Source organism: Pelobates fuscus, chromosome 12 (genome assembly GCF_036172605.1).
Source record: "Pelobates fuscus isolate aPelFus1 chromosome 12, aPelFus1.pri, whole genome shotgun sequence".
Taxonomy (NCBI): domain Eukaryota; kingdom Metazoa; phylum Chordata; class Amphibia; order Anura; family Pelobatidae; genus Pelobates; species Pelobates fuscus.
Genome location: NC_086328.1, coordinates 83,671,836 through 83,693,911, shown reverse-complemented (window position 1 = coordinate 83,693,911; position 22,076 = coordinate 83,671,836). Strand labels below are relative to the sequence as shown.

Here is a 22,076-nt window from a genome sequence, read left to right as displayed (position 1 = left end):
ACTAGTGTGCAGATTTTTGTTTAACATTGTATTAACTATCCCCAGACTTCGGGTAAAAGGGGTTTTCACTCACAATTCCACCCTCCCCTCCCCTCCCCTCCCCTCCCCTCTCCTCTCCCCCCCCACCACCATAACTGCTTTGGAGATATATATAAATTAAAGATTAGAAATGGAAAACAGATTTCCTCTAGCATCATAAATGCAAAATAATAAACAAGGGGAAGGGCCCTGACCACCATGCAGAAAAGACATGCTCTCTTGAAACTCAGTCAAGATACAAGCTAAAGGGGCGGAGCCTAGCTTCCAGGCCGAGCAGACGTGCAGAAACCAAGCTCCTGACCCCAGAAATCCAGCACATCCAGTCTCTGGAGGGGACACCCGGGAGAACTATTTGATACCCGAACTTAATCACCTGGGCCAACACCCTGTCCTCCGGCAGGGATGATCCCAGTCCACACCCAAGAGGTCCATTTCAACGCTGAGGGTGCGCAGCATCAATGAGTAACTGACAAGCAAAATGGCGACTGCCGCATGCTCTTCCGACCCTGGCTGTGGAGAGTAGAAGGTAGCAGATCAGCTGACCATGATCTTTAATGTTTTTTGGGAGAAGGTGGCAGCCGTCATGTGAAACAGCCCCTGCAGCACTAGCTACCCATACAGGATGGAGCAGGGGGAAGGAGACCCGTTGCATCTGGACCAGCCTCGGCAGAGCTATACACAGAGTGTCCGAGTGGTGAAGAATAGGCACACCCATCCCTCATGCAAGACGGCTATACTCTACTGACCAAAGTGGCAAATGAGGCGGCCACTCACCCAACTCCTGTCGCCTGCTACAGCCACCTCCAAGAGGAACATCTCACCTGATTTAACCACGCTAAAATAAGGCTATGGCCTCCTTCAGAGGTGCATGGGTTTAGGATGAACAGAGGCTCCAGATGGCAGACTCACCCCAGTCATGACATTTTCCTATTTTATAAAGTTATTTATGTTTTACCTAACTGTTTATGCACCCCTTTCAATCTGCTGCCTTGCTCCCTATTTGCCTATTGTGAGGGCCTCGTGGGTGTACTCGCACTCTTTGAATAAGCTTACAATGCCTATTTAGCACTACTCTTATCTGTTTAAGCATCCAATGCAAATGTTTTTATGTCCTACCTGCTTTCCTCGTGAAACTTTCTATGCATTGTGCTATGCTCGTTTTCATCCCTAATATAAAAAAAAAAATGTGCAGGTTTTCTTACTGTTTGATGGATTACCTTCAATGTGATTTGTGCTCCTGAATTTGTAAAATATCCATGCTTTGTCACTGCACAGCATAAATAAAGAATTACACACAAAAAAGAACAAACATGGGAGCAACAAATGTAGATGCAACACATGTCCCAGTATTTCAGAAGTACAACAAAATAACAACTAACAATAGTGTTTTCATAATTTACTTAAAAAAAGAAAAATACACGTAATGTACAAATCAGACATGGGGCGGCTACTAGGATTGGAACAGCTCTCCAAAACAAAGTCAGGATCCATGATTGGCAGGCAAACGCCCATATTAACTGACAAGACCTGAAAAAGACAAATAGAAAAATAAATGGTTAAAATAAAGTTAAAAATGGACTAAAAAGTCAAGTTTGCATACACGAAATTATACCAAGAATGATTAATTAACCATGCACATTTCCTGTCACATTACTTTTAGGGTCTAAGGGGGTAGGGGAGGAGTGCAGATATAAGCCTGCCTTACTCCATGCACACTCAAGTTCAGCAAAGGTTTCCCTGACTGAGGAAAAATAGTACATTCTCTGTATCTGATATCTGTACTCAAATGCTCTCACTACCTCTCCCATATATTCACAATGTGGTGGACTACATATCCCATAATCTCCTTGAATTTTTAGGAAGTTTTAGACTTTAAGAAGGGAGGCACAATGACAAAAAAAATGAATTGCTTTTTAAACAACAAAAACAAACAATATACCGTAACAAGCTTAGAGCAGGGGTAGGCAACCTTTGGCACTGCAGATGTCATGTACTTCTACCCCAATGCACTGTGAGCATTATGGGAAATGTAGTCTGCAACATCTGGAGTGCCGAAGGTAGCGTAGTACTGTAGTGTTCCATTCACTATATATATCTGCTTTATCTCACACTCATTCCAGTTTATTCAGAGAGGTGAGCAATTCAAATACTATACACAGGAAGAACATACAGAGGTAACAATATGAGAGTGTCTTATCTGTAGAATATATTCAGTGAAACTTACCAAGGTAGTCATCCATGAGAGAACCTATTGCAAACTGTTAGAGAAAAAAAATAAATATATATAATTAGCAATCCAAACAATTACTCCCAATAGAAAACACAAAGAAAATAAAGACATCTTCAGAGGGGAATTCCATTTTCCATATGTTTTGTAGTACATAGAAGGCAACAATTTAAAATGGAGCACAAGAATAATACATCGGCCAGGGCTAGTCATCCTTCGACACTCCAGAGGTTGTGGACTACATGTCCCTTGATGCTTTACCAGCATTATGGCACTAGAAGCATTCTGGAAGATGTAGCCCACAACATCTGGAATGCCAAAGGTAGCCTCCCCCTGAATAGGCTATGGCCACTGTGTAGGTATTTTACTTATGTATTCGTGCCCAACATAAGGCAAATATGAAAAAAATAAAAAACATTAACTTTCCCGTAACACCTATGCATTTTGTGTAATAGTTGGCTTTCGGCAATGTAATGATGTGTTCCTCTTTTTGTACTTGGACATTTCTGTGAATTTGCTGAAGTGCAAATAAGCAGTGTAGTATTTATTTCAAGTGCATATGCAAAACAACGGAAATTATTAACTGAACCCAAAATTGCAATCTAAGTAGCAATATTTAGGCATATATGGCAAGTTGGAAAAATTCTACAATTTTGCTATAGTCGAAGCTTAGCAGACTATTCAAATGCAATCTCAGCTCTGCTTGTTGTAATAAGCAGTACTGAATTTTCTAGTGTGTAGTTGATAAAGCTTAAAAATAACTTTAGCTCAGTATAGTATCAAATTGGACGACAATAAAATTAGAATTCAGAAGTGTAAGTTCTGCATCATTACTGTGGCTGAGGAGTTGGCTGTTTCCATTCCTAAATCAGATATTTGATATTAAACAGGGAAACTGCGGCCTGACACTCATGTTACGTTGGTTAGAGTGTCCCTAGCCTAAAAAACAAAAACATCTTTGGTACAACGTATTATGCTCAGGCGTATACAAAAAAGTCAGAAAAACCAAAGAATAGTTTTGTTATGACATTCAGTGCCTAATAGACAGTCCTTTCAGCAGATATACGGAGATTATGCCATACTTACAATGTCATTTTTATCCACTCTAGTTCCCACAATTTTAAGTCTTATCTCATCGTCCTGTTGTATAACAACATCCTAAAGAAAAAGAATGAACAAAAAGTCTTATTTTGAAATTGTTATACAATATGTGTTCATGGATAACAATACTGAGATCATATACATGCAAATCAAAGAGGAACAAGTAGTACCTGTCTTGGGTCAATATGAAGTAGCCACAGGTACAAATAAAAAATGTAAAGAAAAAAAAAAAAAAAAAAAAGAGGAAAAAACCCCCCCCAAAAAACGCACAACATAAATCCCTCACATGAGCCATCTGAGGTAACAGCAGTGTTTAAACGCAATATATACCCACAGTAACATCCTAATTGGAGATGGCTGTGGACAAAGCCAAGCAAAACACTCATGGTTATTGTCAATTTGAAGAAGAAACTGTGGGGGGTGGGGGGGGTGGAGGACATCTATTATGGTCTTAAGTTTAAATTGCGCTTTGAATCCTCACTTTCGTGAAGTAAAAGCCCTGTATATTATTTTCACTTATGCAAGGAACAAAATTGGAAACTTCCACAGATGTCTGCCTACTTGCATGCGATACGGCTGTTTTAATTATCTCAAAAGGAACACTTCGGCATTATTAATTCTAAAGAACACATTTATTTATAAGAGTGGAGTGATTTTAAAGTATCTTTAGATTGCTGGACTACGGTTTTCCAGCACCAAAAAAAACGTAGTTCAGCTGGAAAACCTTAGTCCAGCAATCTAAAGATACTTTAAAATCACTCCACTCTTATAAATAAATGTGTTCTTTAGAATTAATAATGCCAGGGGGCGGGGCCGGACCGCCGAGCCGGACGGTTGCAAGCAGGAGAAGCTCCCGTAACAAATCTATTACACAACCGTAAAAACATGCCTTTACCCGTTAATCCGACCGACAACGGAGGTGCCAGGAGCAAGGGGACTGCTGGATCCAGGGAGAGGCTGGCTCACTGAGCTTCAGTCCCCTGGGGGTGAGACTCTCGTGGTCAACACTGAGGCCTTTACCCGCGGTGAGTGGGGCGGACGGCCGCTGCCCCGCTATCCTGCACCACGGACCCCAACCCGAGGCACAGACCCGGCCCCGCTTCCCCCCCTATGGACCGGGGGGGGGTGATCCCGGTCCTCACCCCGAGACCCGAACCCGAGAAATCGCAACCGGGGCTAGGGGGAGCCAGAGCGCTGTACCTAAAATGGCGGGTACCATGGGCGCAGAAGGCAGGGGAGAGACCTTACAAAGCGGCTCCTACCTTTCAACCCTGCAATCAAGTGAGTCCGCGAAATATCCATCGGTCCCTGAGAACGCCTGAGCTGAAACCAAGCAGCCCAATTGACCCACACGAGGAGAGAGCAGCGGCGGAACTGAGGAGCTGGAGCGCAGCGTGGCACCCATTCCCGCCAGGGATCTCCGAGCGAGCCTGCAACGTCTACCATTGCCTGCAATGCCTGCTCTGCTTGACACTTACCCCCTGCTGCACAGAAACAGCAGAGCCGGCACCGGACAGTACTGGGACCCCCCTGTCGGAGTAGCCTCGGAACCGCCGAGAAGTAAACGCAACCTTACTGAGAAGGCCCAGGACGCCCCAATCAACAAGGGTGACAACCTTTTTAAAGCGATCTTACTAGATGGGACTCAAATATACAGTCTAATTGTATACTACTAACGTTCACGCTTTCATGTGTCCCCTGTAAACACCTAAACACCTTCTTGTAGCTTAGCCTATGTGTCTACTCATAAATACCTAGTGTTGCCAGTCTAGCAAGACCTTTCGTCCGTATTTCTGAATGCCCATTCTCACACATTCAAGCATAAATGTATGTTTAAGGTTTTAACCTCGCTACACTAAACGTGACCTACCGCATTGGACGTACCTATTAAGTTTTAAGCATAGGCACTATTCTAACGAGCATATTATAGTCTAATTACTGCACTGTGGTTTTTTTTTTTTTTTTTTTATTCTTTATTTTTTCAGTGCATTGAGATATAACAAGCTGGCATGCGGTACCCCAACGGCAGTCCTCATGCTGTTCAACAGATATAACATTAGGGTTTAGGTTAGTACTTGCACAATTTTTATAGTATAGGTTAATTCACTTAAGGAGCATTGCGTTTTTATATTCATACAATGGTAAACAAGCTAGGTATATATATCTAACTGCGAATCATTCTTCATGGCTAAGACTCTGCTAAATGTTATTTATATAGGAACATACAATGTTGTTCTATGCTTAGTATACGTTTTGAAGGTGAAGAATGAGCTGTTGCATGAAAACTAATAGCATTAGTACTGAGCTTGTAACATAAACAAGGTAGGTTAACTATGTAGCCATGGTGCGATAAGGTAGGTAAAGTAACTGTGGTTAAGCCATAGCTTAGTAAAAACAGCAGTAGCTGGGTGCTAGGGGATATGTCGACAGGGTGACACATGGCTGCGCTATAGTGATAGTCAGGCCTATGGTAATATTACAAAGAGAAAAAATAAACATAAAAGATGAACCAAACGCTGTAATAGATGGTCTTGTGGGTCCATTTGAGGCATATGAGGCTGGGTGTCAGCAAATACTTTGAATTAGGAGTGCAGGCCTGTGTTTAGAGTCCCGATCAGCTCACGCCTGTTCTCGTCGGAAAATGATAAACCAAGGGTTAGGAGCTTTTCTGGCTAGATTTAGTAAAGTAGAGGCAGGCGGCAACTGTGGGGTTCTGCCATCGGTCCTTTTAGCCAATGCCCATGAGTGGGGGGTCAGTAACCCAGGAGTGCAAAGTTATCGGGTGTCGTGGTCCTAACTGGGGCCAGTGGGGCTGGCTGGGGCATTTCAGGAGCGGGACAAGCGCTGGCATACCTCGCTCCCCTGGGAGTGTGTGGCCATCTCCGCTCGCACGGCAGGTGGCAGGTGTTGTCGGTCGTTTAACGCGCCGGATGTTCCTTGCGCAGTCTGGCCGTATGTGCTACCGCTGGGTCCCGGTATATCGCTGCGGATTGTTCGGATCTGATCCCTGAGCTGCTGCAGAGGTTTGGCATTTCGTCAATGGTGAAGATTTCTGCCCTACATCTCTGGGTGCCCCTCCGCTGTGCCGACTGTGCTGTTAGGTTCGTGTGTGCTGGGGGTTTGGTACCCCATCTCGCCTCAGAGCCCGGCGATATCTGTTGTGGCGGACGGCCATCTTGGAGGCTCGGGGTGTCTGTATAAAGTAGCTGCGTCTCACTGCAGGACGTATCCATGATGCCACCTTTAATTCAGCTTGGCGGTGAGTTACTCCCCGGCTGTGTAAAGCCTCCCTGAGGCCTGCGCAGAGCCAATCAAAGGTTTCTAGGGAGGACTTGTGTGTCCTGATGCTGATGCTCCGCATTTCGGGCACTGGCTGGGTGGCCCTTGTGGACAGGCTGTGTGGATTTGTTGCCCCAATTTGCTTCACCTCCCTCTTGCCTGCTTTAGAGATGTATGTGGGTGTTGCAGGCTGCTGCTGCGTACCATGAGTTTTGCCGTCGCTTGCGTCCGCCATTTTGGAGGCCCTCACCTCCGGTCTGCTTGTTTCGGCTGTCGGTCCCGAGTGCAGGCGTACAGCCGAGCCAGCTCCATGTGGCGGGGACCGGGATATCCCCCCCGGTCCGTAGGGGGGGGGGGGATGCTTAGTGCTGGCTTGTGGCCCTGTATGGTGAGCGGGAAGCGGCCGCCTTCCCAGCCCGTCCGACCTTGTAGGCCTCACTCCGCCGTTTCGGTTCCCAGGCATGCTGTGTGGCAAGTCGGGTATCCGCATGTGTGTGCTGGTTTCCTCAAGCTTTCTGGACACTGTATCACTGTGTTTTCTTTTTATAACGTGCATTGACATATCTCGGCGCTTTTAGACCGTACGCTGAATATGTCGGTACATGTCTTAACTAATGAGCTTTATCTTTTCATCTTTTTTTATTATCTCTCCTTATAAGCGATGATATGCAATAGAAATGTTCATCATAAACTACTGTTACGAAGCGAAGATGTAACTTACTATAATTCATGTGAATAACCTACGTGTACTTAGCTTGCTTTATTAATATAAAAAATGTGTATGTTCCGTCTAAATGCTATATAACAGTTACCAAATCTGTATGTTTAAAATGTTGGAATATGCTGTTGTGGCATTGCTGACAAGCGGCTGTTATTCATGCACAGTAAAAATAAAGAATTTAAAAAAAAAAAAAAAGAATTAATAATGCCGAAGTGTTCCTTTTGAGATAATTAAAACAGCCGTATCGCATGCAAGTAGGCAGACATCTGTGGAAGTTTCCAATTTTGTTCCTTGCATAAGTGAAAATAATATACAGGGCTTTTACTTCACGAAAGTGAGGATTGAAAGCACAATTTAAACTTAAGACCATAATAGCTGTCCTCCCCTCCCCCCCCCCAGCTTCTTCTTCGAATGAGAGATTACCACCTATACACAGCTCCATCCCACCTACTAGTGATTTCCCAGTTCACAATGCTTCCGAAGGAAAAGCATTGAGAGACAGAATGCATGCATGCATGGCACCAGTCTGCCTAGAAAAGCATTGAAACCAGTGCTTCTTTGTGAGAAGCCTCAGAACCAATGTTATCCAGAGGCCTTCTTCAACATTATCCATTCTTCATACAAACAATCTTTATGTTGCCATGAGTTGTTCATGACATCTGAGAGCATTGTGGAATAATTTTAATTATTCCATAGAACATAGAAACATAGAATGTGACGGCAGATAAGAACCATTGGCCCATCTAATCTGCCCAAATGTCTAAATACTTTCATTAGTCCCTGGCCTTATCTTATAGTTCAGATAGCCTTATGCCTATCCCACGCATGCTTAAACTCCTTTACTGTGTTAACCTCTACCACTTCAGATGGAAGGCTATTCCATGCATCCACTACCCTCTGAGTAAAGTAATACTTTCTGATATTTTTAAACCTTTGCCCCTCTAATTTAGGACTATATCCTCTTGTTGAGGTAGTTTTTCTTCTTTTAAATATAGTCTCCTCCTTTACTGTGTTGATTCCCTTTATGTATTTAAATGTTTCTATCATATCTCCCCTGTCTCGTCTTTCCTCCAAGCTATACATGTTAAGATCCTTTAACATTTCCTTGTAAGTTGTATTCCATAATTATTATAATTTTGGGACATACAATCTACCAAATGGAGCATCAAGCCTCGACTCCCTTCAACTACATTACTGGACTTGAGAGTATTATGTCAATTTATATAAAATTGTTTCTACTGGCTATGGTACACAGTTGTACTTTTAATGAACTGAAAAGATAAATTTTTAGCTAAATAAAATGTGTTACTTTTCAATGTTTCCTTTGATGCACTGTTGGTAGGGTAGACTCCTCCCACATCACAGACTTTCATCTCATAAAACCTTGCACAGTAGTTAATCACTTGGGATGAATGAAATTGCTCTGCAAACTTGTAGCAGCCATCCTGCAACTGCAGTCAGCTTATGGTTTAATGAACCAGGCTAAGTACAGCAATCGGCAGTATTATGCTGCACATGCGCTCTACAGAATTCATTTCAAGTTTAAGTGTCATCTGAAAACTGACATAATTGACACCAGCAGTTCAGACAAGTTTTAAATACCAGCTTTAATGAGCAGATAGTTTTTAGAAAATCGCTGCAGTTCTAAACTATTCTCTCAGGGTGCTTTATACACTATCAAATTAGAAAAGTTATCTTAATGTTTATTTATTAATGGATCCACACATTACACATACTGCCCTTTATTGAATTGGATTTAATACAAGTAAAATTTATTCATTTTCTTTGGTTTTTACTATGTATTGGGGCTGATGTGTACTGTAGTCTTTGCTGCCGCCCAGTAGTGATGGGAGTGAGCGCAGGACCTATCTTTCTGCATTTGTATCCACTTTTTGTATCACACAGCTTTGGTACAATACTGCCGCCCATCCCATGTGTTCCCTATTAAGGGTTAATAAATATATAGGGGTGTATATAAAAAACACCCCTTTCTGTCTCATTAGAGATATTTTTGCCAGAGACTCAAGGAACCAAGGTGAATGGTTAGCGTTAGGACCCACCTAAGAGGTCTGCCTTGATGTTGGCAGGTGGGCTTATCCTCTCATGGCCATTGGAGGTAACTAAAAAACTTCCATTTGTTTTAAACATACATAGGGATTAAGGAGATAGCACAGGTAACTTGTTTTTCTAAAGTTTATTCATGTTAAGTACAATAGAAGAATCAAATATATCTTACCTCGTCTACTGTCTTGTAACAAGGAGGGTTAGAGTTTGGGTCAAACTCCATTTCAGATGGAATTGACTAAAAAGTAGGATTAAAATTAGAGACATTTTAGTGTGCAAAGAGACCACTTTCTTGTGACAGTTTACCTCTGAAAACATGATGGGATAGAGACAGAGAAGTGACACAGGTACACAGCTCTACGTGTGACTTACATGTCTGGAAATGAAGCAGGCCATTGGCCCAATCTCTGTGAATAGCCCAACCTGCAAGGGTAAGATAAGAAACATATTTAATAGGATTATCTTATTAAAAATCATAGCTATGAAAGCTCCTATAATAATGTAATCGTGAACAGATTTTGTCAGCATTCAAAAAGCTTTTTTTTTTTTAATGTTTTAATTTAATCTCAAACAAAATTACTAATGCCACAGGACTCATAGAAACAGACTCACCTTGTTGACCTGCGTCACTACAGCATCCACCACTTCACCCTTAAAGGGGCGGAAGACAATAGCCTTATACTTGACTGGATACAAGACAAAGCCTCTGCCTGGCTGGATCACACCTGCACCAATATTATCAATTGTGGTGACTGCAATTACAAAACCATACCTAGGAAGGATGAGTGTGCAAATTAATGAATGCAATTCAATATAATCATATGTACAGTATGTTATAAGTAGATGCTAAACCTCTAGTGCAGGGGTTTTAAATCTGTGGTAAGCGTACCCCAAGGGGTACAATCCAGTTCCTCTGGGGTATGTTGAAACTAAATGGGTAATGGTGGACCTGCTGATGCAGCAGCACCACATGGGCTGGAAACCTCGGGGTAAGCCGGTTTATTGGGTGATCAATGCCCATGGTGGCAGGAGAGAAGCAGGGGGAGCACGGGGCAAAGAAAAAAGGGCAGATGGGGCATAGAGAAAAAACATTTGAAATAACTATATTAATCAAACATTTCACTAATATGAGGGGTACCTGAAGGCCACAACACCCAGGTTGGTCTAGCACTAAGATTAAAAACATGGTGTCTGGAGTGGCACAGTGATCCTGCAACCCCTAGTGTGCAGTCTATCATCATGTGAATCATATCATCCATTCCACCAGCCCATGATGCGTGCAGAGGGGCAAACCTTTTAGAAGTGTGTATATATTATTCTATACAATGACTGGTGACTGGTGATTTTGCAAACATTTTATTGATTAAATATATAACTACCTGAATGTTATTTAGTCATACTTGCAGATGACAGTTTAACTTAAAATTGTTAATGGCTATATTTCCCCTTTGTCTCAGATGGTTGAAAGGTTGGATACAGTATCAAGAACAGTTGTATCTGTGAGACCCTCTATACATTGTTTCTCTAAGGCAGGTGTGCATGCAGCAAAACTATGGCTACTAAAGATTACAGAATACAGTCAGCAAGGTATATAAAACTTGTTTTTTGAAAAATCACAAGAATACAAATTTTCACACATCAAAATGAAGTTGGTCCCTCCCTTTCCAGTTGTAGCAAACTCCATTACTTTAGAAATGCTTTAAACCCAGGGGTGCCCAAAAGTTAAATGTTAAAGGCATGCAAAGCATCAAGGGAGTTGTAGTTCTACAACATCTGGGGATCTACCTTTTGGGCACCCCTGCTTTAAACCAAATGATGGGACATTGTTTTAAGGATGTGCATCCTTCAGCCACAAGAGTATTCCCACAATCAGTCTGATAGTTTGGTTTAAAGCTTGGTACACTGCTGGCATTTCAACTCATTCCAAAGGTGTTCAGTTGGGGTTAAGACTGTCTGCTGCCTAGTAAAGTTCATACTGGTCACTGTTTCCTAGACTGCCATTGCTTTGAACAATGGTGCTGTTGTGCCTTCCCTTAGTATGCAGTCACAAAGGTGACCATACACAATAGTCTAGATCACGGTCTCCCAAAGTGTGGGTCGTGCTGACCCATGACTCCAGGGTCAATGGGCACCTAGGAGACTGTCAGGCAGACTGATTAGTCGGGCCCTCGGTCTGTGATCGCAGGCCAGACACCAAGAGGGGGCCCAGCAGCTTGCCCTTTATGCCGCCGGCCCCCTCCAAATCAGTCTGTCCAGCACCTCCGATCTGCAGCTCTGCTGACTGCAGAACTGCAGACAGTGTGAGAGAGGTCTCGCAAGCTCCCAGAGAGTTACCATTGCAACACTCTGGGTGCTCGCGAGACCTCTATCATATGGTCTGCAGACCGGAGGGGTAACGCACCAGAACACCAGGGAGAGACATTGGACCACCAGGAAATTTATTTAAGTAAAACTAAAGGTAGGACACAGCCTCCCCACACTGTAACCCCTTCTCTCCCTTCCCCACACTGTAACCCCTTCTCTTCCAGCACCCTCCCTACACCCCTCCCTACACTGTAACCCCTTCTCTCCCTGCCCCCCACTGTCACCCTCACCTGCCCCACACACTCTGACCTCCTTTTTCTCTGTGTGTATGTGTATCTGTGTGTGTGTGTGTGTATCTGTGTACATGAGTGTGGGAAATTAGGTGTCATTGTGTGTCTGTGTGTAACGCTGTGTCAGTATGTGCACAAATGCGCACCTGCATTCAAACACTAACATTCACACACATACTCCATACAAAAACATGCCAACATTCAAAAACAAATTGTGTATATGTATATATTTTTAGATACACAATATACACACACAGCATCCACTACACGCATCGCAATCAGACGCAAAATATTACATACAAACACACCCCTGTATTAAAACACTAAAATTATATAAAAACACCCCTTCATTCAAACACCAACACTGCACACAAAAAGCACACCTGCATTTTAAATGCAACACTACATACAAACACCCCTGCATTCAGATGCAAACATTACAAACAAGTACACCACAACATTCCAATGGCAACAGTACATACAAACACACCTATACATGTACACATATACTTCATACAAAAACATGCTTACATTCAAACGCTCAAACAGTACTCACAAATATAACCCTGCAACGATGGGCAAATGGTAGATCCCCAGCTGGCATAGCATTGTTTAAGTTCTCCGACAGATGGAGATCTACCTTTTGGCCACACTTGCACTAGAGGGGTGCTCAGAATACATACTTGCACCGGGGCCCTCTCTACATTAGTTCCACCACTGGGATAATCAACGTGAAGTGCTTGGATGAAAGAGTGGGACTTCTGATTTTGACTGAGTCTGTGAGTAAGCAGTTGTATGCCTCTAAAACAGCTTGCCATTATGTGCCAAGTTTCTGCCTCTAAAACTATCATGATCCCCAAAAGTATACCTCTTAAACTGCCATGATATGCCAAGTTTATGCATCTACAAATGATTGCCACGGTGTGCCAAATTTATGAATTTAAACCTGCCATGATGTTCCAATTTTATGCTTCTACAAATGATTGCCGTGGCGTGAAAATTGTATGCTTCTATAACTGATTGCCATGGTGTGCCAATTATATGCAGCTAAAAGCAGATTGCTATGGTGTGCCAATTGTAAGCCTCTAAAGCTGATTGACAGTGTGCCAATTGTATGCCTCTAAAGAGTATTTCCAGGGTGTCCCAATTGTAAGCCTCTAAAGCGGATTGCCATGGTGTCCCGATTGTATGCCTCTAAAGTGCATTGCCATGGTGTTCATTTTTAAAATATGCATTAAAAGCAAGTGGGTCTCGATAAATTAGTTTTCAAAAGTTGGTCTCTGCCCATAAAAACTTGGGAAGCTATATTGGCTTCAAAATTTTGCAATTCCGTTCAGTTTGCCACAATTCCCAATCAGAGAAACACTCAGATAGCCACCAGAGGTGTTTCAGACAACAAAGTAAAACTGCTATTTCAAGCAGATGGTCTAATAGAGACCATCTGATTGGCGAAGTGCAGCTTTTTGATGCACATGCACACTAGCCTCCCATTGCTTTGCTATGAGAAAGCATTGGATTGGCTGAAATCATTGATCCTGATTATCTCAGCCACAGACAATTTGGCGGCAGCAAGGAAACTGGCATTGTGAAGGAGGAACATCATATTATTTTTAAAAAGGTATGTAAACTAACTTTTTACTCCCTACAGGAAGGGGTCGTGACCTAAGCAGCTCCAGGGCGCTATAGCTTTAGGAATATACATTTGTATTCCTAATGCTATAGCGTTCCTTTAACCCCTTAAGGACCAAACTTCTGCAATAAAAGGGAATCATGACATGTCATGTGTCCTTAAGGGGTTAAACTAAAAGATATCTTGGTCCTTAGAGTGTGCCCTTAACGCACAACTTGATGTTGGCTACTTACCACTCTAAGTCAAAGCACAGGTTGATGAAGACAGGGTTTCACAAAAATTACACAGTTTAAATAACTTTTCTCAAATGTTGTATGTCAACTATAACATTCAAAGCTACATTGTTTTTAATAAGGAAAACAACATGCCAATATAAATCAAATGCACTTACTTGCCAGTACATGTTCCCTCTACTTCAGTGAACAATTTTTGCTTGACAGTATTTAGCAAATTGGGCCCAAAGTACCGTGGATGCAACAGAATCTCATGCTCCAGTGAAATCTGATTAAAAACAAAGCGGTTTATTTATTCATTGGGTGTACTGCATTAAGCACAATTCACTCTATAACAATATTAGTATGGCTCACTTGTTAATTACCTGATTGAATTGAAATTTACCATGGCTCAAAACTTTCATTTAACCAAACAAACACATTTCAGAACAAATTACAGGTTAGTGTTGAAGGTATTATACACACATAAGGTTTATGTTGTCAAGAAGCAAAAACATTGGTGTGTGTTTTGGAAAATGCATAGCAGCACTATCAACTGTATTAAGTAGTGTGAAAATTTAGTCCCAGTGAGTAGAAATTCACCTCTGGTGAATGTGGTATGAACCCTCCAGATTTGCAGAGGCTAGTAACTTTTAAGGCCTCACTAGTAGCATAGGACTTTAGATTTTAAATAGCTGAAAACTGCTCCCTTGCAGAATTCAGCCACAGCCCCCTATGTAGCAACCAAGTGCGATGACAATGGTCCAATCCAATATTTCTCAGAGAGAAGAACTTTGGACCAATTATCACTTGCGCAGCACTTGCCACGATCCACCAATGAAATGCTTCTCATAGATAAGCACTGACCTAATGCTTCACTACGAGAAGCAGTGAACACTACACTACTACAGTGAAGCACAGATAGGCAAAAATAAAAACCATATGCTCTCTGCATCGTCCATTCAAATGTCAGGCTGCTCTTCTGTCAGTGTACGGGAAAGTGCTATAGTAATGGGTAGACTCTCGTTCACAACACCCAAATCCTAAATCAGCACACTAGTGAAGCGGATGTCAAGAACTCTGCTGTTAGTCCATATAGGAGCAGAGGAGTTTCATTCCAGCTCTCTAAATCAGAAGTCTTGGGGGAGTGGGTAGAAATGTATGCTTTCAAGTCCCTGGATAAGAGAATTAAATATAATTGGAGTATAGGACAAAGGTGGCATATTTATATTTTTTCTAATAGTGCCTACAGCGTTACTTTCATGGGATTTGTATTTTTGCACCATGCTGGAACACACTATTGGGAAAAAAAAGAAAGGAAAAAAAGGAACACATGACTGTTCCTTGTTTGGAAATTATTGTTTATTACAGTCTACAAAGAAAATTCAATGAGAATAGGTATAATAAAAAATATATAATAAGGCGGGCTGCTACATACACCGTTAGGCGTCTAGATGAGAGAAAAACTCAGATACAACGTATAACCTAGCTGTTCTAGTTCCTGTATAAAATGTACTCAAGGAAAATAGTCCCTCCTATCGTGTTCTTAGATTTAAAAAAAACAAAAAAAAAAAGAGGCCGGTTGAACAACATAATGTGGCAGGTGACAATGTATCTAAATATTTCCACTCTGGGATGCTGCAACTTTGTTAAGTAACAGTATCTCTTAAAGGACAACTCTAGGCACCCAGACCACTTCAGCTTAATGAAGTGGTCTGGGTGCCAGGTCCCTCTAGGATTAACCCTTTTTTTTAATAAACATAGCAGTTTCAGAGAAACTACTATGTTTATAATAGGGTTAATCCAGCCTCCAAATCCTCTAGTGGCTGTCTCACTGACAGCCGCTAGAGGCGCTTGCGTGATTCTCACTGTGAAAATCCCAGTGAGAGCACGCAAGCGTCCATAGGAAAGCATTGTAAATGCTTTCCTATGAGACTGGCTGAATGCGTGTGCAGCTCTTGCCGCGCATGCGCATTCAGCCGAAAGGGGGGATCAGAGGCGGAGAGGAGGAGGAGAGCTCCCCGCCCGGCGCTGGAATAAAGGTACGTTTTAACCCTTTACTCTCCCCAGCGCCCGGCGGGAGGGGACCCTGAGGGTGGGGGCACCCTCAGGGCACTATAGTGCCAGGAAAAAGAGTGTTTTCCTGGCACTATAGTGGTCCTTTAAGCAGCAACCTGACTGGAAAAGAGCCGCCACAGAGTAATCAATGGACCTGTTCACATATATATAACACCACACACAGACATGTGATTGTTCCTTGTTTGGAAATTATTGTTTATTACAGTCTACTCTAAATACTGGGGAAGTAGCAGAATGTGTATATGTTGTGACTATATCCAAATTGGAGGCGGTTTCCAACTCTGCTATTTTTGTCCAAGTTTTGCCATTTGGATTTACATTTGCTTCAATTCGGTGTTTATTAAATAAACCTGCAATAGTTAAAGGACCACTATAGGCACCCAGACCACTTCAACTCAACAAAGTAGTCTTGGTGCCAGGTCCTCCTAGTTTTAGCCCTTTAGCTAGGTTTACACTGCAGGGTTAATCCAGGTCTCTAGTGGCTGTCTCCCTCATGGACCTCCAGCGTCAAAGAAGATCCCCATAGGAAAGCATCGAGTAATGCTTTCCTATGCGCGGGTTTGAATGCGCGCGCTTCTATGGCCGCACATGCGCATTCGGCTCCACTTGGGAGCTGACGTCAGTGGGGGAGGAGAGGTCACCAGTGCTGAGAGAGCCCGGTTCTGGATTAAGGTAAGTGGCCGAAGGGGTTTTAACCCCTTCAGTGCGGACAGAGGTGGGCCCCGAGGGAGAGGGGCACTCCAAGAGCCTATAGTGCCAGGAAAACTGGTTTATTTTCCTGGCACTATAGGATCCCCTTAAGCCATAAGAATCACCAAACAATTCATCAAGCACTAACTTCAAAAGCAATTATGTAAATGTTGTCCTTGCATACAAGAGCACAAAACATCAATGCTTTTTTTGTGCATGCATATCTTCCTATATGATGATCTATGGAACACTAGTATGCAGAAAAACCATACATATATGCAATCAATAACTGTGACTATAATGATGGGTTATCTTTAGCACTCCAACTGCTACGGACTGCATTCTACAGGGTGGCCCATAAGTAGCTACCCATTCAGCACACAGGTACACTGGATACATAAGATATAAAGATTAGTAGGGACTTATGGCCCACCCTGTACGTGATTATCAACCATCATTGGATTACTGAAGGTTAACAGTAACAGTAAAAAGCTTTACAGGATTACTCACTAAACTGTAAATAGTGTGGAAGTCAAAGTGAACTTATTTAGAACACAATAGCAAAATTGGAAAGGGGGGGGGGGAGAATAAGTGGTTATGAACTGGATTTTGGTCTCAAATTTCAAATTCTATTTCAATTCCTGATAATTCATACCAATGAATAGTCTTGTAAATGTGGGCCTTGATAGTGGGACCATGAGCTCCATCTCTAGCTTGTATACATACACAGTATTCTAACTCAGAAATCGAACTTACAGGTACAGCTCATTCCATGTGTGCCATGAATCTAATGCAGGCTTGTTTACTCAGTTTAGCTGCAGCTAGGGTTACAATGCCTGCGTTTTCCAGGACACCTAACGTTTCCAAGGAGGGAGAGGGGGGGGGGGGAAGAGAGAGAGAGAGAGAGAGAGAGAGAGAGAGAGAGAGAGAGAGAGAGAGAGAGAGAGAGAGAGAGAGAGAGAGAGAGAGAGAGAGAGAGAAAGGGGGAGAGAAAGAGAGAAAGGGGGGAGAGAAAGAGAGAAAGGGGGGAGAGAAAGAGAGAGAGAGAAAGTGAGAGAGTGTATATGTGTGTATATATATATATATATATATATACATACACACACACACAAATTGAAAATGTAGGCTGCATTCACGGTCATATATATATTGTATTACACATATATCTATACATCTATATATATATTTATATATATATTTTGGGGCGTTACATAAAGTACAGCCGTATGTGACTCATCTCGGACATATATAAGACTATTACTATTTCTAAACAATATTAAACACAAACATTACATACGTGATAAAACATGATGTTGTTGCTGCTGCTGCTTCCACCTGAACTCAGCCTCACCGGAAGTGGCTGTACTTGCCGCGTGTTAGTATAAATAAAGTTTGTTGAAAGAGCACGCCTCTGTTGATGATGTCAGTGGACGACGGAAGTGACGTAGCGGCGGCGGTGTGTGGCAGCGCCGGCTCGGCTTCTGGTGTTCCGGGCTATCGGGCAGCGTACCTGGGCGACCAGACGACAGCGGAATCAACCGAGCGGCTGCGGCAGGACCAAAATAAAAAAACAAACTACCGGATTAAGAGTACAGATCTCCGGTGGACTGTGATTGGCTGCGACATCTGTCGATTACAACAACAAGGGACCAATCAGTGGGGGCTTGGCAGGTCATACACTGACCAATCAGCGCGCAGGAGAGGCGGGACTAGAGGGGCTTGCTTTGTGCCGGTGAGCGAATTTCGGTTCACGTGATCTGATCTATCCATTATACTGTATTATTTGTATAATCCAAAAAATGAGGGAATTTAGTAAATAAAAAACAAAACATGTCTGTTATACCATATGGGCTTATTGCTAGCTCTGTATTGATCTCTGGGAGCAGCTGGAGTAAGACTTGTTGTATAGCAGTAGGGGATGTTTACATAATAAACCTATTTATGGATATTTATACACAAGGTAACTAGTATAGCATTATTCTGAACTTCACCAGCAAGACAAAGAGAGGTGAACACACCGCACAGTCCAAAGATCTGTATAGGGGAAGACTGATCTTCTTAAACCAGACTTTCATAAGGTAAATTTAATGTTTACTTTTTTTTTTTTTGTTAATATAATATTGTAGTTTAGGATGTTTAGTTATGTTTATCCATTATTGGCGGTTAGGAATTTAGAATATTGGAACCTCCTAAGGTTAACCAAAAAAAAAACCTAACATGAGATTCTTTCTTTTTGAAGAATAAAGTCGTGTAGAGGTAGTAATAGACGGGTTGGTAATGCAAGCAGTTAGGTTGTTCATATACAATTCGTGAAAATAACCAAATCATTAAAGAAAAGACAGGTTTTGTGGCGACAGACGTCATCCAAATCTAGTAAGATATTCGAATATGAGGACCTAGTAACAACATGACTTAATACATTTGATAAAGTAACGTAAGACTATCATGTTGGTAAAATATTTACAGTTTCTAATTTCATGTATGTCCACTTCCTTGTTTGTATGAGTTTTTGTTATTTGGCGTGGAGGGGAAGGTCTTCTTTATAATGATCCTTTTTTCAGTCCTCAATCTTTCACAATTCTACCTCATTAATATTTCTCATGTTACTTTATATATGTCTACACCGTTTTTAATGACTGATATATCTCTTGTTTCTCTGCTCTCAGCCATGGAGTTCCCAGATCACAGTCGCCGTATATTGCGCTGCCTTCGAGACCAGCAGTCCCAGGGATTTCTATGTGATTGTCAGGTGTCTGTAGGCACTGCCCGTTTCCTGGCCCATCGTTCTGTTTTGGCTTCCTGCAGCCCTTTTTTCCACATGTCCTGCAGGGAACGTCCAGAAACAAGAGACCTTACGTTGAACAGTCAGATAGTCACAGCTCCAGCCTTCTCCTTGCTTCTCAACTTCATGTACTGTGGATGTCTCAGCTTTCAGGAAGCTCCCACTGAAGATGTCCTAGCAGCAGCCAGTTATTTGCACATGGACGAGGTGGTGAGAGTCTGCAAAAAAAGGTTGCAGGGTCGAGCACCAGCAGAGGCCGATAGTACTCGCCGAGAGGAAGATAGTGCATCAGTAAATCCGATTACTGACAGTCAAGGTGGGAATAGATGTCACGAGGGAGCAGAGAGTGGACAGACAACAGCAAGGGGAATGAAACATCATGGACAAGAAGTAGTAGGGAATGGGCAAAGACTGGGAGGAATTGCCGTTTTTCAACAGGAAGTTGCAGAGAGTTCCAGATATCAGAGGCAGGAAGTAGCAGGGAGCAGCCAAAGATTGCCAGGGAGTGTAAGATACATGGGGCAGGAGGCATCAGGCAGTGGACCGAGAGTGGCAGTAAACTCTAAATTTGAAGCACAGTGTGTGGGAGATACTGCCCAAGAGGTGGCAGGAAGTTCTAGGTTTGAAATTCAAGAGGGAACAGGGAGTGGTCATGGCGTTACAGGAAGTATGAAGTGTACAGGTATTCTGCAGATAGGAGTAGATGGTCAGGAGGTACCAGTGAGTTCTAGATTTGAGGCGCAAGAGAGGACTGAGGCAGAACAAGCAGAAAGTGTGAGGTATCAGCTGCAAGAAGCAACAGAAAGTACACTCACACCATCCACACACAAATATGCTACACAGAGTCAGGACAGTGGGCCACCTTCCATAAATTCCCCAAAGAGACCGGAGCCAGCTGGCAGCACACAGGGTGCACCTGGAGCTTCTAGGTTTTCCTTACAAGCTCAAGAAACTACAGGTGCTAGCAATCAGTCACTGTCTGTTCCTAGATTCTCTTTTCAAAATCAGGAGGAAACCAGAAACACACAAGCAGTGTCAGGAAGCTCCAGATACTCTTTAAAAGCACAAGAACCCACCGGCAGTTCTACAGCAATGTCAGGAACTTCAAGATACTCCTTACAGAGCCCAGAACTAGCAGGAAACTCGCTAACCCAACCAGGTACTTCCAGGTATTCCTTACAAGAACATACAGGCAGTATGCATGGAGGACAAGCACGTTCCAGATACTCTTTACAACTCCAAGATCCTACTGGTAGTACTACTGTTCAGCCAGGTCCATCCAGATATTTTTTGCAGAGCCCAGAGTCTGCAGGAAATTCTGCTGCATTGCCTGGCACATCCAGATACCATATACATAGCCCCGATTCACCCCTAACCAAGCAGAGGGAGGAGGGTGAATGTGCCAAATCTGAATTAACAGTCACAACTACCACTCAGCCTGGCATGGAGGTGACCGCTGCCCCAAGTCCTTGTAGTTCCACTGGAAGTGAAAATCACCCTGCATCTGGTGTTACAGTGAAGATAGAAGCCATTGTAATATCAGATGAAGAGTGTGAAAGGGGGGTAGGCAATTTTAAACGGCGTGGTTTTGATGAGGAAGAGGAAGGAGAAGATGAATCAGGTTATCTACCCTATCATATGATTGCAATGCCAGGTGGACACCACCCAGGCTATGGAAGCCTCCTACCACCTTCCATGCACCCAGAGGCCATGTACTTACAAGATTTTGAGGGGCACCCAGGATTCCCCCTTTTTCCAGAAGATGTGCCCACCTGCAAAACATGTGGAAAAACATTCTCATGCTCCTACACGCTTAGACGGCATGCCACAGTGCACACTCGTGAACGTCCATATGAATGTCGTTACTGTTTGCGTAGCTACACGCAAAGTGGGGACTTATACAGGCACATCCGTAAGGCACACAGCCAGCAGGAACCAAGTGCCAAGAAACCAAAAGGGGACATGGAGCCAGCACCCCCTAGCCTTCCTTAAAAATGAACATAAAGACCTTTAGCATTCAGCTGCGTTAGGGGCCTAACTTTCTGAGTGTCAGGAAGTACTGTGAGCATGTCACCAATCAGGCCAGTGAGAAAGGATCATTTTGTTCTGAACTGATTTAATTTATTCCAAGTTAATGTATTTTGTTGCCTCATTAAGTTACTAGTCCTTGTTATCATAACAAGGAGATAAACTATTTTTTATTTTTACGGTTTCCCCACTGTTAAAGCTGATGTGTCACCTTAACCCCTTAAGGACACATGACATGTGTGACATGTCATGATTCCCTTTTATTCCAGAAGTTTGGTCCTTAAGGGGTTAAACCAGTGTACCTTTAATAGCAACATAAAAAAACGGTGTAAATTTTATTAACAAACGTACTTTACAAAGCATTTTCAGATTTGTTCCTATTTCCATCTGGTGCATGTGATTTCTGTTTATTTCTTGTGATTTGTTTTAAAACTGGTGCAGAAAAAAAAGGAAAATATGTGTCTTTGAATATGCACACATTTTTAATGAGTTTCACAATTTATAGTTTTGTTTAAATCTGCTATAAAGATATCTTAATTAGAAAGTCCAGACATTTTTAAAATAGCATACAGTGTCTAATCTATCAATGTCAGCAATTTGGTGTTTTTTATAATTTTATTTATTTAAAGG

At 42.5% G+C, this 22,076-nt stretch overlaps 2 protein-coding genes across 3 annotated transcripts; one reads left to right on the top strand and one right to left on the bottom strand.

Moving 5' to 3' along the window:
* Positions 1-1,422: 1,422 nt before the first annotated feature.
* On the bottom strand, positions 1,423-18,097 carry POLR2G (RNA polymerase II subunit G). The gene is made up of 8 exons (XM_063438570.1): positions 17,934-18,097; positions 14,047-14,156; positions 10,044-10,203; positions 9,804-9,854; positions 9,604-9,669; positions 3,353-3,424; positions 2,264-2,297; positions 1,423-1,566 (listed from the first exon to the last, which is right to left on the bottom strand). Exons 1-8 carry the CDS (start codon positions 17,943-17,945, stop codon positions 1,553-1,555), a joined length of 519 nt encoding a protein of 172 aa, XP_063294640.1. The 5' UTR covers positions 17,946-18,097; the 3' UTR covers positions 1,423-1,552.
* On the top strand, positions 18,064-21,659 carry ZBTB3 (zinc finger and BTB domain containing 3). Of its 2 annotated transcripts, none has more exons than XM_063438568.1 (2): positions 18,064-18,368; positions 19,303-21,659. In XM_063438568.1, the coding sequence occupies exon 2, from the start codon at positions 19,305-19,307 to the stop codon at positions 21,408-21,410; it is 2,106 nt and encodes a 701-aa protein (XP_063294638.1). In that variant the 5' UTR covers positions 18,064-18,368; positions 19,303-19,304; the 3' UTR covers positions 21,411-21,659. The 2 variants fall into 2 exon arrangements, with proteins under 2 accessions (XP_063294638.1, XP_063294639.1); XM_063438569.1 differs by lacking the exon at positions 18,064-18,368 and adding an exon at positions 18,450-18,714.
* The last annotated feature ends 417 nt before the right edge of the window (positions 21,660-22,076 follow it).